This window comes from Lipophrys pholis (genome assembly GCF_963383615.2).
Source record: "Lipophrys pholis genome assembly, chromosome: 21".
Classification (NCBI taxonomy): Eukaryota; Metazoa; Chordata; class Actinopteri; order Blenniiformes; family Blenniidae; genus Lipophrys; species Lipophrys pholis.
Genome location: NC_137649.1, coordinates 7,148,445 through 7,164,034, shown reverse-complemented (window position 1 = coordinate 7,164,034; position 15,590 = coordinate 7,148,445). Strand labels below are relative to the sequence as shown.

General features: G+C 40.4%; 1 protein-coding gene across 2 annotated transcripts in view; it reads right to left on the bottom strand.

Moving 5' to 3' along the window:
* The window catches only part of LOC308126299 (low density lipoprotein receptor adapter protein 1), a 42,717-nt gene that overhangs the window by 12,973 nt on the left and 14,154 nt on the right, over window positions 1–15,590 (bottom strand). For both annotated transcript variants that reach the window (XM_080490565.1, XM_080490566.1), the window contains exons 2-3: window positions 8,084–8,226; window positions 5,182–5,294 (exon numbers count right to left, since the gene is read on the bottom strand). In XM_080490565.1, coding sequence (XP_080346691.1) covers window positions 5,182–5,294; window positions 8,084–8,226 — 256 coding nt within the window. The remainder of the gene's footprint in view (window positions 1–5,181; window positions 5,295–8,083; window positions 8,227–15,590) is intronic.

Below are 15,590 nucleotides of genomic sequence, written 5' to 3'. Positions count from 1 at the left end.
CTGTGGCTCATTTCCATATCTATTTAAAGCAACAAATAGGACGCACCCCGACGATTCGGGTAACAACCGCAGACGGGACACACAGTGTGACTCTGGATCGATACGGCTTCTAATAGCCTGCATGAAATCTGACAAAGCAAATCTATTGGCTTTGTGTCCGACGCCTCGCTGAACCCGTACCAGCTGTTGTGGAGGAACAAAATGGCTCGGTGGTCTTTGTCTGGATGGGTTTTGCAGATAACCGTTGGAAATCAGCGAGCTGGCTGTGACTGGATTTGCAGACAATTGGATTTCTTGAAAACCAGATATTAGATCGAGGAGGGAGGAAGGGTGGCGGCTGGAAATGAGGTCCCGAGTCCAATACAGTCACAGGGGAGATCAATTTATAGTCTCACACTTTCAATTTTGCACTGACAGAAAGGAATTCGGATATTTCAACAAAGCTTACCTTGGCTGATACAGAGTTGTAACAGTCGAGTAGAATTTTTTTTGTTTTTTGTTTACAACTGATTTCCTGCAGTGACGTATGCAAACCTGGCTTTACTACTGCATTCCAGAACTATTCTATTCTTGGATGCAGCGGAACAATTCACCTCTGTGAAGTCAAAACTTTTTATCTCCTCATGCCATCAATATCTTCAAAACCATAAGAAGTGCACTATTTCATCCAAAATCACAATACTTGACAGTTTTATATTTAATGTGTGTATGCGTCTATTACCAGCAGTGATATATGATCTAAATTGCCACTAATGTTGCACACAATTCTGAGTTATTATTAAAGCTCTTAAACCAAGGTCTGCAAACAACATCCTGAGTAAACATGCAACTCCACTCCAGTGACTCTTACTGCAAATTGAGGCTGATGCCATCATTTCCCAGCATTATTTGGCCAAACGAGGGTGTCCAGAGAGGGCTGGGGCTTCTGTCTCATCATTAATGGTTCAAGATGTGCAAAAGAAACTTGTTTTTCTCCTCAACACTGCAAAACTGACCGGGATAATATGATGAGGTTTCATCAAAATACGCTGTATGTGCAAGAGTTTCCCGTCTGTACTGTTAATGTGTTTAATGCATTTTCAGCAAAAGAATAGAAGAATAACACATTTGTGGGGAAAAAAGCTCGACCATCAACAAACATTTCATTGAATCCGAGCTAGTTTTTGTTGCAATCACATAAAATCAATGTCAAATCAATGGGTGAGGTAATAGTAACTCATTTATACAGCTTTGTCACTATAAAAATACAAAACAGAGCAAATATTCAACCTTAAAAACTCATTTTCAAAACAGCCCAACAGTTTTTATTGATTCAATCTTTGTTTTGTTTTTTTTTTAACTCATACAATAGGTCTAGAAATGCCATTCAACAAGAAAATCTGTTCATTTTCCACAATGTTTTGCTTTCCAAGAACATTATGCTGTAAGCGAAATGAGAAAATAGGTCAGTACACATGTCTGACAAGCATGTGCCCCCAAACATTGCAAGAGCCTCCACAGAGACCATAACATCGCCAGCGTGAATATTGACAATGACCTCTGTGTGAAATCATGTGTTCAACAGAAAGAAAGTCTTCAATAGGAATTCTAAATTAAGTCCTGCATTCAAAAGTATATATATGTGGTTGTGCATAAGCTATTTTAGGGTGGTACATTCACAATGTATAACTAGAATACAGAGTATCCTTATTTATGTGGAAAAAATGTAAGATTTTGGTGGAGAAAATGCAATACATCATGTAAATTCCTTATGATAAGAATAACAAGGGTAATAATGAATGCTCACTAGGAATACTACACATATATATAGCCCCCTTTCTAACATATAAATAAACAATATTCATATGTGCATACATGCATAGAAAAATTAATAACATGTATATATAATTATGTTTATTATTATTATTATTCTGTCTGGACTTGCACCGTTTTCAATGTGTCAGCTGCTGGCTGAATTCCTCCATTGCGAGATAAATGACGGCATATCTAATCTGATCTAATCTGATTTTAACATCTTAGCAGGCAGAACACGGCTTGAATTAAATCTTATTAAAAGGAGAAAAATAATCACTTTAATCGTTTGATTAGTCATTTGCCGTCACCTCTGCTCGAAACAACGGATCGTTTTCACACTGTAAGCTTTCAGCTTAAAACAACAACGGGGAAAGAAATAATTGACAGTGTGACACGAGTTTTCTCTGAGCTTGAACAACAGCAGCCGAGCTGTCAGTCTGCATCAAAACTCCAAAGAGGCTCTCAGGACCAGCAGCCTTTGATCTGCTCACCGGTGCAGTGCGCCGGTATTTGTGAGGCGAGGAGGGAATATCACTGGAAATATTTAAATATTTACAGTACAAAGCTTCAATAGGCCTTCATACATCAAAGCCTCACATTCTTCTTTAGATATATATATATATAGAGAAATATATATATATATATATACTGAATGAAAAGGTGCGCTGTTGAACACAGAAAATAACTACTTTTGTTCAACTTTGCACACATTTTAAGTGCACTGATGAAAAACAGTCATTCGCTTTTGTTGCAGGGGAGCAATCACAAAAGACAAAACATGTTTTGTAAAACGATGGGGAGAGTCGACATTATTCCTCCTACAGACGCCTGTGACTAATCTGACAGCCCGTCGGAACAACGTGCATCACTTCCAGGTGAGGCATCAATCAATATTTCAGCTGTCGTTTTCTGACCCTCGTGTTTTCACTGATTGACATGCTGCTTGGTCACCGAGAGCTCTTGTCAGAATATGAATCAGAAACACTCGCCCAGATGGAGGCGGAACACCCTCGCAATGTTCTGCTCACAGAGAGTGTCGCTGTCTGCATGTTTTTTAAAAAAGAAAAAAACAACTGATTTTAAAAGGACAAATAACGCAGAGGACCGTATTAGTATTCCACATATGGATCCAGATCAGGTTTGGAAGGCACTGCACTTGAACGCCTCTCCGAAACATCAATACTGCAAAGTAAACCAGCCTCTTGTCCACTGATCCAGTAAGTGGCTGCATTCATCAAACTCCCACATCACACACACATTCACACACGCTGTTATGATAGACCAAATTCATGCATCAGACCACTCTTATTTCTCTACCACGGTTTACCAGACTTAGGAATTTTGACAGTGCAAAATACGAATCAAACCAGGCCAGGATCATGGTTATTAAAATGTGCTCAATGTGCTCAACCTGAAAGGAAGGTGAACCAGCCCACAGATGTTCTTTTCAATGCATGTAAAATGCAAAGTTTTTGACAGCAGATGTCATAAGTTGCTCTAGAAACAGACTTTTTCTGGAACCAAGGGGAAAGTTTTATATACAAACACATGCACAGTTGCTGCTGCTCTGCAAAGGTCCTCGGACCAAAACTGGCCAGCAGGAGGCTTCAATACGGAGTCAAATTGTAAAAATGTAAAAGAAAACAGATTTCTTATTTTTAAACACATTTCTTAAGAGTGGTGGGAATCGTTAAGACACTGAGACCCAAGCTGAGACATCGGTGATGCTGCCGTGAGAGCTAGTAAACTAACACGAGCCTCAAAGCTATGCGGTCAGGGTGAGTTTGTATTTTAAAGTTTAAATCTAAAAGTTATTATGGCACTATTTTTTGACCCACTCAAGATGAAATTGGACTGTATGCGGCCGCTGAACTAAAATGTGTCTGACCCCCCCCGGTCTAGTTCATATCAGCCTGTAAAGTAACTGGTGAGCTTTGAGCTGACCTAAGCTCAGCACGAAGATGTCCAAAGTGAGAAAAACACATTTGTACAATTTCTCAACTTCTTCAGCTGTGGGAAGTAAAAACATTTTTCCACAACATTTAATTAGAACAGTTTATTTTCTCTGTCGAGGCTCAACTCGTCAAAAGTAAAATGCCAGTACATTAAATGTGAATGGATATTGAATATACATAGTAGAGTAACATCAGCTCCCCTATGTTACATACCTTACAATGTCTTTATTGTCATTATACAATGAGAACCTCCTGCTATATAAATACACACTCACTGTTAAGTTCAACATGCAGATATTTCCATACATAAGACACACACGTGCATGCACGCACGCGCACGCACACACACGATGCTCAATAAACGCAGCCCTGATTTGATCCACTCTTCTGCTTCTTTCACCCTCCACTTGCTTTCTTGGCCAACAAATGGATTATGTGCAAAAAAATAAGATAAAAGGGGAGGAGGCAGAGGAGAAGAAGGCTTCAGAGAGGCAGGAAAGTGGGGGTGGGGTCTCACAAGAAGGGATAAATGCATCCTCAGTCAACCCCGGCACTGTATGTGGCCTTTTACTCTCCCCCATGCCATTATGCCAAAGTGTTCACAAGACCAGAAGCATGAAGTTTAAAGTGAGCAATTAGCTGTCAATATTCCTGCAGTTGGAGCTCTGCTTAAGATATTATGGAAAAGAAATAGATTTATTTCCAGACAGCATAAAGGAAGGGGGGGAAGGAAACGGGGAGGAGATCAAAGACAAGGTTCCCCTGGCTGGTGGTCTGTTTGCACTGATAAGGTGGATCAGAAGGGGATGCAGACCAATATGGGAACGTAAGCGCATACACACACACACACACACACACACACACACACACACACACACACACACACACACACACACACACACACACACACACACACACACACACACACACACACACACACACACACACACACACACACACACACACACACACACACACACACACACTGCCTACATCACAGCTCGCTCTATAATCTCAGTCCAGCCATAAGATCTTTAGACTGTAATCCTTGATGACATGGAGCCAAGTCTATATTAGAGAAACCTATCCAGAGAGGGAAAGCCGCACACGAGCACACATATACACACACACACACACACCCACACACCCACAAACACACACACACACACACAAAACAAGGTGCTAAAAATGTTAGATTTCATCAACACACTGGGACAGACAGACAAACCTCAGTCGTTCGCCACAGGCGTCCTATTATTGGTTTTCGGGTGAATTGATCTAACATGGGAATCACAATAGCTCCAAGCACAACACTGCTTCATTTAATTCTGCGGGTGGAGCCCGAGCAACGAGCAAAGAGGGAAAATACCCCACTTTCCTCATGTTTTCACTGAAATCGCTTCTTTGCCCACTTCTTCTACCAAGATCGTACCTGTATATGGAGACATTCTCTACAAGGTCTGTCGTCTCCGTGTCGGTGATGACGATGCCTTTAGGTGAAACCGTCAGTGTCACTTTCCGAAATTTCTTAGCGCTGGCTCGAGCCTGTGGGTACGACGTACAAAAGCACACACAGATGGGCATTAAAATCCGATGGAGGACATCTTGCCTCAGGTATAGGTAAGAGCGACGTTGACATTGAATCTTAACTGTCAGTGAACAACACAACTCTCACTCTGGGAGCACTCTGACGGGCAAAACAAATTAAGCCGCCTGCCTTTTCTCAGAGATGCAAGGAAATTATAAACGGCAACAGAGCCGGGGGGAGAAAAGCTGTAATGTGTAGCCCAGAATGAGTACTCGAGGTCGGGCTGGCAGCCATGGACTCCCCCTGCCGCTCCGCACCATCTGGAGATTCAGAGAGTATCACCATCGGGCTGAGCCAGTGGTCTTTGAGAGCGCCTGTTGAGACTGACAAATGACCCCCTTAACGTGCAGTTAAAAAGCAGATAAGAGCAGCTAATAGGCTAAAAATCCGTGGATTGACAGTGGAATACAGGGATAAGGTGTAGAAACAACCACACTGTGCAAGAACTTTTGTTTTGAAACAGATGATATATACAGTGTATAAAGCCAACAGTGGCGGGAAGCAATGGAAGATACTTCATGGGATCGTGACTTAAACAAACAGCAGTATTTCTCTGGGAAAAGATGTTTGGTGCCATAACTTTATGTAGAAAACAAAACTCCACCATGGTGATGACAATGAACAGCAGATTCTGAGCAGACACAAGGAAAACTGCATTCCGACGTGTAACCGGCGCTGCGGCAGACTCCATCATGTAGGAAGTGCTAACATCTATAGTTTCTGCTGTCATATTTAAAGTGTCATGCCACCAGGCACAAACCCAATCTGTCAGCCTGAGATATGCCAAGTTCAGCCTCTACAGTACGTGTTTGGTCCCTCTGCCTCGTCTTATCATGTCTGACTGAGGCGTGTAGCAAATGGAAAAAAAAAAGTCATACATTTATTCAGTAATCGCCATTCGGATTGATTGGTTTCCAAGGGAACACATTGAGACAACAGACATTCTCGTTCTGTCTTGGTGTAAATCAATTAAATCTTAATCCTGCCATTAGATTCAGTTCAACCTCTAATTGAGAAGCAGGGGGTTTGGTGATTAGCCTGCCGTGCTGGGCTGTTCATTCTTCAGAGGAAGACTTCAACGGATTAGACGTTCCCATTGTAACGCATGTATGTGATGTATTTGTGTGTGAAAATGACAGACACGGGCAAAAACATGTTTCTATGAGTAAAATATGTACCAGTAATTAATGTCTTTAAAATGTAAATGTAACATTTATTCTATTTGAAAACCTTAGTGAGAAATCCTGAGTGGCTCAGTCTTGTTAAGAAAACATAACAGTGATTTCGCTGCAGTACATGTGAAACTCAAGATAATCCCGGATTAGCGGCTATATCTCGATGCAGATATAGTGACCTTGGCATAAACATAACCCATGTGTGGCTTCACAGCAAGCAAATTACAGAAAGTTGGAGGCAGATGACACTGAGTGATTAATCAGTTTGAAAGTAATGCCAGAAGGCAGTTAAATATTTCACATAACATCTGATTTAAAATCTTTTCTGTGTAAATATTATTTGCCCTGCGTGGTAACCGGAGAGAAAACGCAGACGCCTGCAACATCAGCACTGAATACTACAATAATAAACTTTAAATTAAATTTTTGAAGTTTTCTTTGTTGTGATGCAGAGTATATGTGAGGAAAATGTTGATATTTACACAAAAAAAAAAAACAATTACCACAATCTCAACATAAAGCCAATTTTAATGAAATCTTCTGATACAAAATACAGTGAAATAACTTATATATATAGCTGCTGCATTGTGCATGTTAGTTTTTCTAAATGTACCTGGACAACATGGCTTTGAGGCTAATTTGATAGCAACGGGGGAGCTTGTCTTTTCCAAGAGCATCACTGGTTTTGGGGCCTTATGTTTGACACCTTTGCGAACGGTAAAATCTCCTTTAAAGTCCTTTTAAGATGTTCCGAACATGTGCACAGCAGTTTTAACCTTTCCAGGAAGTCATTGAAAAAACTAGGAAAATTACAGTTGGTTGTTATATTTTTCCAACTAAAATCCCAAATGTTTCACAAGTTACAGAAAAAACAAAGAAATCTGGTATTATCTTACTTTTCATACAGATTTTTGGGATTACGCAATTGTTTTTGCTACATCCTGTACAAGACTGTTCACTATTGTACGACAGCATTCATGAGCTTTTAAGAAAGAATAAACTCAAAATATTATGAACTCAGTATTTGAAAATGGACATCCTGTATTTTTGCACAAGCTTTGTTGTTCATGTAGTTTCTTATTGAATAGAGTGGCATTTGTCACTTTTGCAAAGAAAGGGTCCAAAACACAACAGGGTTTATGTTATTAAGAGACGTATGAAGCTGAGCTGTTCAGAGATGATGTGCATGACACATCCCTCCATGTTAACCACAATAAGTAACTACTCGTTCAGTCTGTGACTGTCAACAAATCACTATTGTCAGATGACAGCAACAGGAATAAATTTGGAAGTTAACAAATACAATTGCTTGCCTGATAAAGGGTTTCACAAACGCACATCGAAAGTTTTTATTAAAAAGCATCGGTTAAACAGTAATCTTCACCGTGTCATCTATGAAATAAAGTTTTTTCAAAGGAAAGTGCTGATCCAACCTGAAAATTTCTTTAGCAACGCTGTTTGCAGGCTTCAGTACAAGCGACACTTGCTGATGAAATCCAGGGTTCATTAAGCCTAAGATGTCATGGCGGCATTACAAGGCTACTGGAGCCATAAGGGGAGCTGGCACTCACCGTGGTGACAATTCTGCGAATGGCGGCCGAAGCCATGTCCTCTCCTTTGGGCTGGCCCACAAGAGTCATACCCAGGTACTTCACATTGAACACCATGCCCTCCAGCAGAGTCTCCTTGGTGTCCGTCCAGTTCTCTGGCAGCTCTGTTTGGACAACAAAAAGACTATCAGATCCAGTTCCAGTACCTTCGACACACTTCTGAAAATGAGTTTCAATTGTCTAGGAGTTTGTGGTGATTGCATCTTGGCCAAGAAGACCATTTTCAGTACTCCACGGAGACAACATGCGAGTTGGCAGGTGAGTCGTGTGAATGGATTGTTTGACTGGGAAAAATGTTAGATGTCATGAGATTGACAACATGCATGTGTCTTGGCTTACGTATATGTCAGCACAAATGAAGGATTACAGTTTTTGTTTTGAATTCGAATCTACCCTGCAACTCAGATCTTTTACCATTTTACTCGCCACAAACCGAGAAGTTATGCACTGGATAACAGCAAGAATCAGATAAAATGCATCACACGTGTCCCCCCAAACCCTCATATCAGGATTCTGAAACTATACAGAACAAATCCTGCAACTGACTTCAGGAAACAGAACGAGGAACTGCAGACGGAACTCTCCCGGGCACCATGCAGATGACCAGCAGGGGAGGAATAACAGAGAACGCTGCAGCAGACCACAATCTGTGACAAAAAACTAAGAGGGGAAGATGGAAACATTATTTGTTTCACATCATGCAAAAGCATTGTTTTAACATCACAGAAAAACACAATAAACGCATCACTTATTAAAAAGAAGCACCGGAGACCAATTCCCTGCACACTATTGTGAAATGGAATAAAATCATTTCCATGCACACACATGCGCGCACACAGACACACACTGTGGCTGTACTGGCACTGTATTCTCCACACGGGTGGAGCCATCTGTCACTGGCAGACCCCATGCAGCTGTGAAGACGAACAGCATCCCCGTTACACTGCTTCCAACAACTCTGAATTATTAACAAATCTTCAATCACACAATGGGCGCTGGTCTAAAAGCAGAGAGCTCATTTGGTTTTGTTAAATGCAAATGCTTAGTTAGATGGCGGAGAACATACTGCAGGTTGTTGGGACTATTCCGGTGGAGCATCATTAATAGTCTTGCATGAAAGTTGTCTAAGAGCAGATTATCTCGTTTCTACTCCACTGGAGGTCAGAGGTCAGGTCCAAGCACAGAATAGCAAAACTTTCATGACTTTAAAGAGGTATGCACAAACAGATTGAATTGACAATTAGGTAAGAACACCCATGTCTGGAAAACTATTTTTAATCACTAACAGACATAATCCCACTGACATGCAGTTTATTTGGAAGTACATGAATTTAAATGTTTTTCCACTTTTACTTTGAAATTAAATCCCACAATTTATGGAAACGAAAAAAAATAAAATAAATCAACAAATTAAGTTTGTTTCTTTGAGTTAGTTGAACTCACCAGTCATGAGTCTGCTGATGTCTGTTTTTGTGTCATTCTGTGTGAGAATGACAGCCTCATTGTTTACAAAAGACCTTTAAACCAGTTTGCCACACTTGTCACAGAGAAACTCTCGTGCATCGTGTCAGAAAAGCCTGACAAACTCTGCAGCTGCTGGAGTTTCAGAGCAAAGCAGGGGGTCATTCAGGGATCCAATACATCAAGTCCCGGTCAACATATTTACGCTGTAGTTGGGTCCTGCCAGTCTGTCACAGCCTTACAAAGCTAAAACGTTGGGTCTTCACCAAGCTACACACATGAATTATTTAAGAGCTTTATGTTGATGCTGCAGGGTTTCCAATACATTACCCCCCCCCCGAAAAGAGGAGCGCTTAAATTTTTAATAAATCCTGCATGAGCCTACAGAGCGAGAGGGACTGATAAGAGTGACAGGAACAAGCAGAGGGTGGCTAATTGGATTTCAACATGTTGAAGAAAATCCTCAGGAAGACTGGAAGAGAAGTGTGGAAATTTTCAACTTTTCCAAGGGCCCGTGTGCAGGCGAAGTGCTCACTGAGTAAATGCTTGTAAGGTGAGATAGTGTGTGACTGTGATAGTGCTCATCAAGGTGATTTAATTCAAAAGAGCACAAAATAAGATTATGGCGGTAGCGAGGGTGAGACTGATGACGTTTGTACCTCTGATAAACTGAAGCCTGGCAACGTGCGCGCAGTCAGGATACTGCAGCACTGATTCCATCATATTCACATTGAAAAAAAGATATCCTCACAGTTGGGACACACTAAAAGGAATGAACAATTTCAAATGGAATAATAAGTTATACCCTGACGCTGTATTGAATTAACAGCTGACAAGTGTAGCGTTTCACAGTCGCCGGTATGACTAGAGGAAGTGTTAGTGTAGTATAATAGGTACCATGTGCTCTGCACGCCTGCAGCTACATGCAGCGATCACCAGCTGTCTCCGAGCTCCACGCTCTGTAATTTAATTTGGAGTGAGAGACATAAAAAAAAGCACCCAAGAGAATTCTACTACAGCCGAATACTTATACTGATGGTTAAATAATAGCACAAACAGGACACAGTGGCATGCAAATGGAAATGGAGAGCAAGAGAGGGCACATGCACCGACAGGCAGAGGGAAGAAAAAATCATTAGGGTTGGGACGACTAATGAAAATCACTCGTCGTTGACTAATTCTGATAGTAAATAAAGTTAAATCCAAGCAGTGAAGCTCGAAAATTTACTTTATTTAAGGAACAGAGCTGCAAAATTGCCTATGCATTAACAAAACATGGTGAACTACATGACAATGTTTGTGGCACTACTAGACATCATACATTTATTAAAAGCCCAAAAGGGAAGGCAATGCTGGCTGCTGGGGAGTGCCCTGGATGCAACAATCTGTGCAAGCGTACCCTATCTTTTTTTTGGTAACTGTACAGGAACAGAAGTTTACTCACTGTATCTGGATCCAAACATGCTCTTGTGTTTAGTGTTACAGTCAGGAGGCATAAATTAAAAATCAGTGCTACAATGGAAATACATACATTAACTTCTCTCTGTAAAACAACCATCAAAGCCATAAACACACATCACCTCTTATTAGACAGGATTTTCTGTTAATTATGACCTTATTCATGCTAATCAAATTACTCGACTAGTAGAAAATTAGTCACCTACTCAGTCACAGTCGACTATTAAGACTAGTTGTCCCAGCTCTAAAAATCATTCAAGATCCCATGATGGCAAAAACCGACTGCTCAAAGAACAAATTCTGTTCAGCATTTGCTTGTTTTTCTCAGAACACACACACGTCTATTTTTGGGGTGGTTTTTCTCCACACTATTTTTACTTGAATCCCGTGGCTGGATTAAATAAGCAGAGAAAGATTCGGCTCGCTTTTAAGACCCCACTGACACCCCATCCTCCACACATCTTGATCTGATCTCTTTGCCTCACTGTTTTACTCGTCTGATGAAAGTTTGAATCTAGGACACCACCTTGACAGGAAAAATAGGACACACAATCAGGGAAGATGGTGGGCTGGGATGGTGTGGGTGTGTGTGGGAGGGGGGGTGTAACTGGTTTCTCTGCCTTGAGGGGGAACCAAGTCAAGCGAAGTCTTCCTCTTGAAGATTTCACTCTTCTTTCCATTTTTGTAATGCTTTTCCTTTAACTCACCCCAACCTGGTGTCGCTTCACTTCCTCATATTGAAGTCAGAATGAAAAAAACTCTCTACTTTGCTGTTGATCCGGTCGCAGCATCAGACCGTGGACATTGTTATGCAACCACAGGCTTTTTTCCCAGCAGCAGCAGCAGAGGAGGTGCCTCTCAGGTGGTAATTGCATTACTGAACGCTTTGGCTGGAAATCAAAAGAAGTCTACAAACCACATCAAGTGTTCAAATAACAGTGCGATTACTCAGCATGCTCCACTGATGTAGTGAATTGCACACAATCAGTAATAAAAATTTAGCCACCATTCAACTACAACACATATCATGGCGTTGGAGAAAGAAATTGGACGGCGAGGCTTGATTAGTTCCAATTGGCAACACACAAATCATTGAGGCTTCCACAAAATAAATTAAAAATTAGAGCACATTGAGCTCATACTTTTAAGTTATTTCAAATTGTTTGCAATACTGCAACTTAAATCTAAAGCAGGTCCACCTGAAAGATTCGTTTTCCGAAGTCGAATTAAGGTTCACGTTACAGCAGAATAATGTTCCTTAGAAAGCCCCAAATCATGTTCTAGTAACCTTTATGTTATTTTCATACTAAAATGTGATGTCTTTAAACATAAGGGAAAGTATTTATTAATGGATGATGATAATAATGTTATAAAGGAACTGAAGTGGTTATATTAATACTGAAAGCCAGATTATGGCCCAGATGATCATGTTCAGTAATGTTCAGTCCAAATGATGACCTGGTTCATTGAATTTTTCTCACCAAATTCAGGCCATTAACTAATATTATGTGGTTATTTGCTTACTCGGTGGTCCGTTAGATAGATTTGCCGATTTGTGTCTTGTGGAAATCCATGTCAACGATGGTGTCCTATCTAAACTCAGTAGCAATTTCCCTTCTCCTTTACTTATGATCACGAACATAAAGGCAGCTTTTCTTTTGTGGCCTCATCTCTTATTTCTTAATTCGAACGTGTCAAGACGTTTTGCATTTCAATGAGCAGTTTTTCATGTTCTGCTCTCAAAGCTGCCAAAAAAGGCAAATGTAAGCAACACCAATAAAACAAGCAGCCTGTAATAACGTTCAATTTGGTTTGTACCTACGGGTAAATGCATGTATTTCATTGCAGCGCAGTCAACAAGCTTTTAAAAGCTCGTACTTTGAAGCCTTTGTTTCATTTATGCTGAGTAAAGATACATTTACCAGAGAAAAAACGGTTGCGGTTTGGAAATCAGATACTTTCCCTGGAGGTCTTAAGAGTGATTCATGTGTTACTCTTTTTTAGCAAAGCTGGTTTTTATTTTTTTTTATAAGCGTCACTGATTGCGCTCACTTCAAACCCTTCCTGCTATTAATAATGATACTGTGAATTCTCTAATATGCATGGCTGAAGAAAACAGAGCCAATGCAAAGTGTTTAGGACAGATTGTGAACATAAAAGGAATAACTGACGGCTGATGAACGCCTCATACCATGTTCTGCTTTTTTATAATCAGGAACAGGTATGAGGGGAAAACAGCAATGGTGAATAACGCTGCTTAAAGTCACTTTTAATCTGTGACCTTAAGAGTTTTCTGAGGATAAAGGGAGCCACACAGCCATCTTCCCACTGTCCACAACTATCAAAAAGCCTCTGCTGGCACCTTTAAATCTCACTAAGTAACATCTGACTTGCGTGTACCAAAATATGATTTCAGTGTGCAGATATGAGGTTGCTATTGATCTTCACATTTAATTGCTGATAAAAATGAAATGAAGCCATGAATACTAATTGCCTCCACACTGCACTTATTATGCAAAACATAGGCCTCAACTTTCCCATCATAAACCGACCTCCAAAGGCTCCGTGAATCATTAATTAGAAAGGATCAAACTGCTGTTCTCTCATTCAGCTGTACAACAGTCTTATCTTTTCCTCTTCATGTTTTGTCCTCAGTATTGTCCTGAGAATGAAATGGGATTAGCACCGAGGTGAATTTGTGGGCATGCATCATTACACGCTTCAAATTAAAAAAAAAAAAAAAGCCAACACAGACGTTCTGGTTTTGTTCCTGGATGATTTCCCAAAGTCTATTTTTAGCTGGTAGCCCAGTGTGAGAAGTGTGCTAATATTTACTCTGCAGACAGTGACAGTTGGTGTGTGGTTGGTAAGATCCTGGGCAGAAAGACTGAGCCAGATAGAGACAATACTTTTTCTTTTTTTTCTTCTTTTTTTTTTAACAAACCCGCATGGCATAAATCCAGGACGCACAATTCAGAGTGAATAATGGCACAGGAAATGCTGAAAAAAATAGAACGTGTATTGTAAACTCGTCTTCCCAGGAGTGCCAAATAAAACTGGTGGCGATGTTGATTGCTTATCTGTAAAACAACACTTTTACTGAAGAGAAGAGAGGAACATTATGTAACAAACTAACAACACAAAGCACCAATAACCTTTAGTGAGACGAGACGGAAAAGAAAGATTTAATGAACTAAGAGATTAATCTTTCTGAACAATAACAAATGATATGCAAGTCTGAACTTCCCTGTAAAACATCAGATTTGGTCATATGTTCAACCGTTTAAGGCAAAATTGTTATTATATTCATAAAGGAGTGAATCCCTGTATGTGATGGGGAATCATTGCCAGTGAGATTATATAATCCAGTTCAATTGACAGGGGAATTTTTTATATATTTTTTGGACAATCACTTGATTGTCTAAACTTTTACCCTATTGATTTATTATGTGTTCTTTACACAGTTCCTCAGCTGTGATCTTGTTGGGCCTGAAGATATTGCAATTCCTAAGGACTGTTTTGACATGAACCTTTTCTCACACCTCCTTTCATTACTCTCTTGCGCTCAGATCAGCCTTAAAACAGACCGTATGAATATGTCTCTTAAAATTAGGAATCAGAGGCTGTGATGGCTTGGTCATGATGCCCAAAGACACCTGAAGCCATGGAGCTCAGGACTGGGTTGGGTGGCGAAGTATTACTGCGTTCTTACGTCCTTAAATCCCCTCTTTACTACACCCAGCCAACAGCATTCAAAGATATTTTATTCAGGAATTTGCGGACATCACAAATAACCTTTTAAAAAAAACCTCACCAATGACAATGATGTGAGTGTGTTTTTGGTTTAGCTGGGATCAGCTCCATCAGCCGGAGCTGGATAAAGTAATGTCGAAGATGAATTGATGGGATGGAACATTCCCATGCGCTGTTTAAGCTAAGCTATATGACATCCAGAGAAATAAAAAAGCAGTTTACACCATGGCTAAGCAATAATGCTCATGAGGTACTGAATACAAACGAGTAGGGGAAGCCTGATTGATTGGTGGAGTTATCTACTCCATCTACTCCAATGTCTTTTTAATGTTGTACTATCATACATAGCACTCGTAATCTGAAAGTCCTTGAAGAAATGTTTGATTAAAACCAAGAGAACCTTTAGAATTAGATGGTCAGATTGAAATAATGTTTCAAGGTGAGGAGAATGGCACCTATCCTCTCATCGTAGTTTTCATATTCTCCCTAAGCCCGGAAAATTCACTTGTTAAAAATGGCTTCCAGAGAGCAACTTTTCTGAAAAGATGAAGACTGCACACATGCACTATTGCAGTCAATAATTCTTCTGCACACGAGCAATTAGATCAACCATAACAAAGAGGGACTCCATAGTGCTGTTTCGCTGTGTGCTCTGTGATGCCGCCATGACAGCGAGCTTCCTCATTGCTGCCAGATGAGCAGTAGCCTTAAAACCATGCTGTCAGGGTGATTTTGTAAAAAAAAAAAAAAAACATGCAAAAGGCTGCAAAATGCAACAGTGGGGAATGTTTTCTGG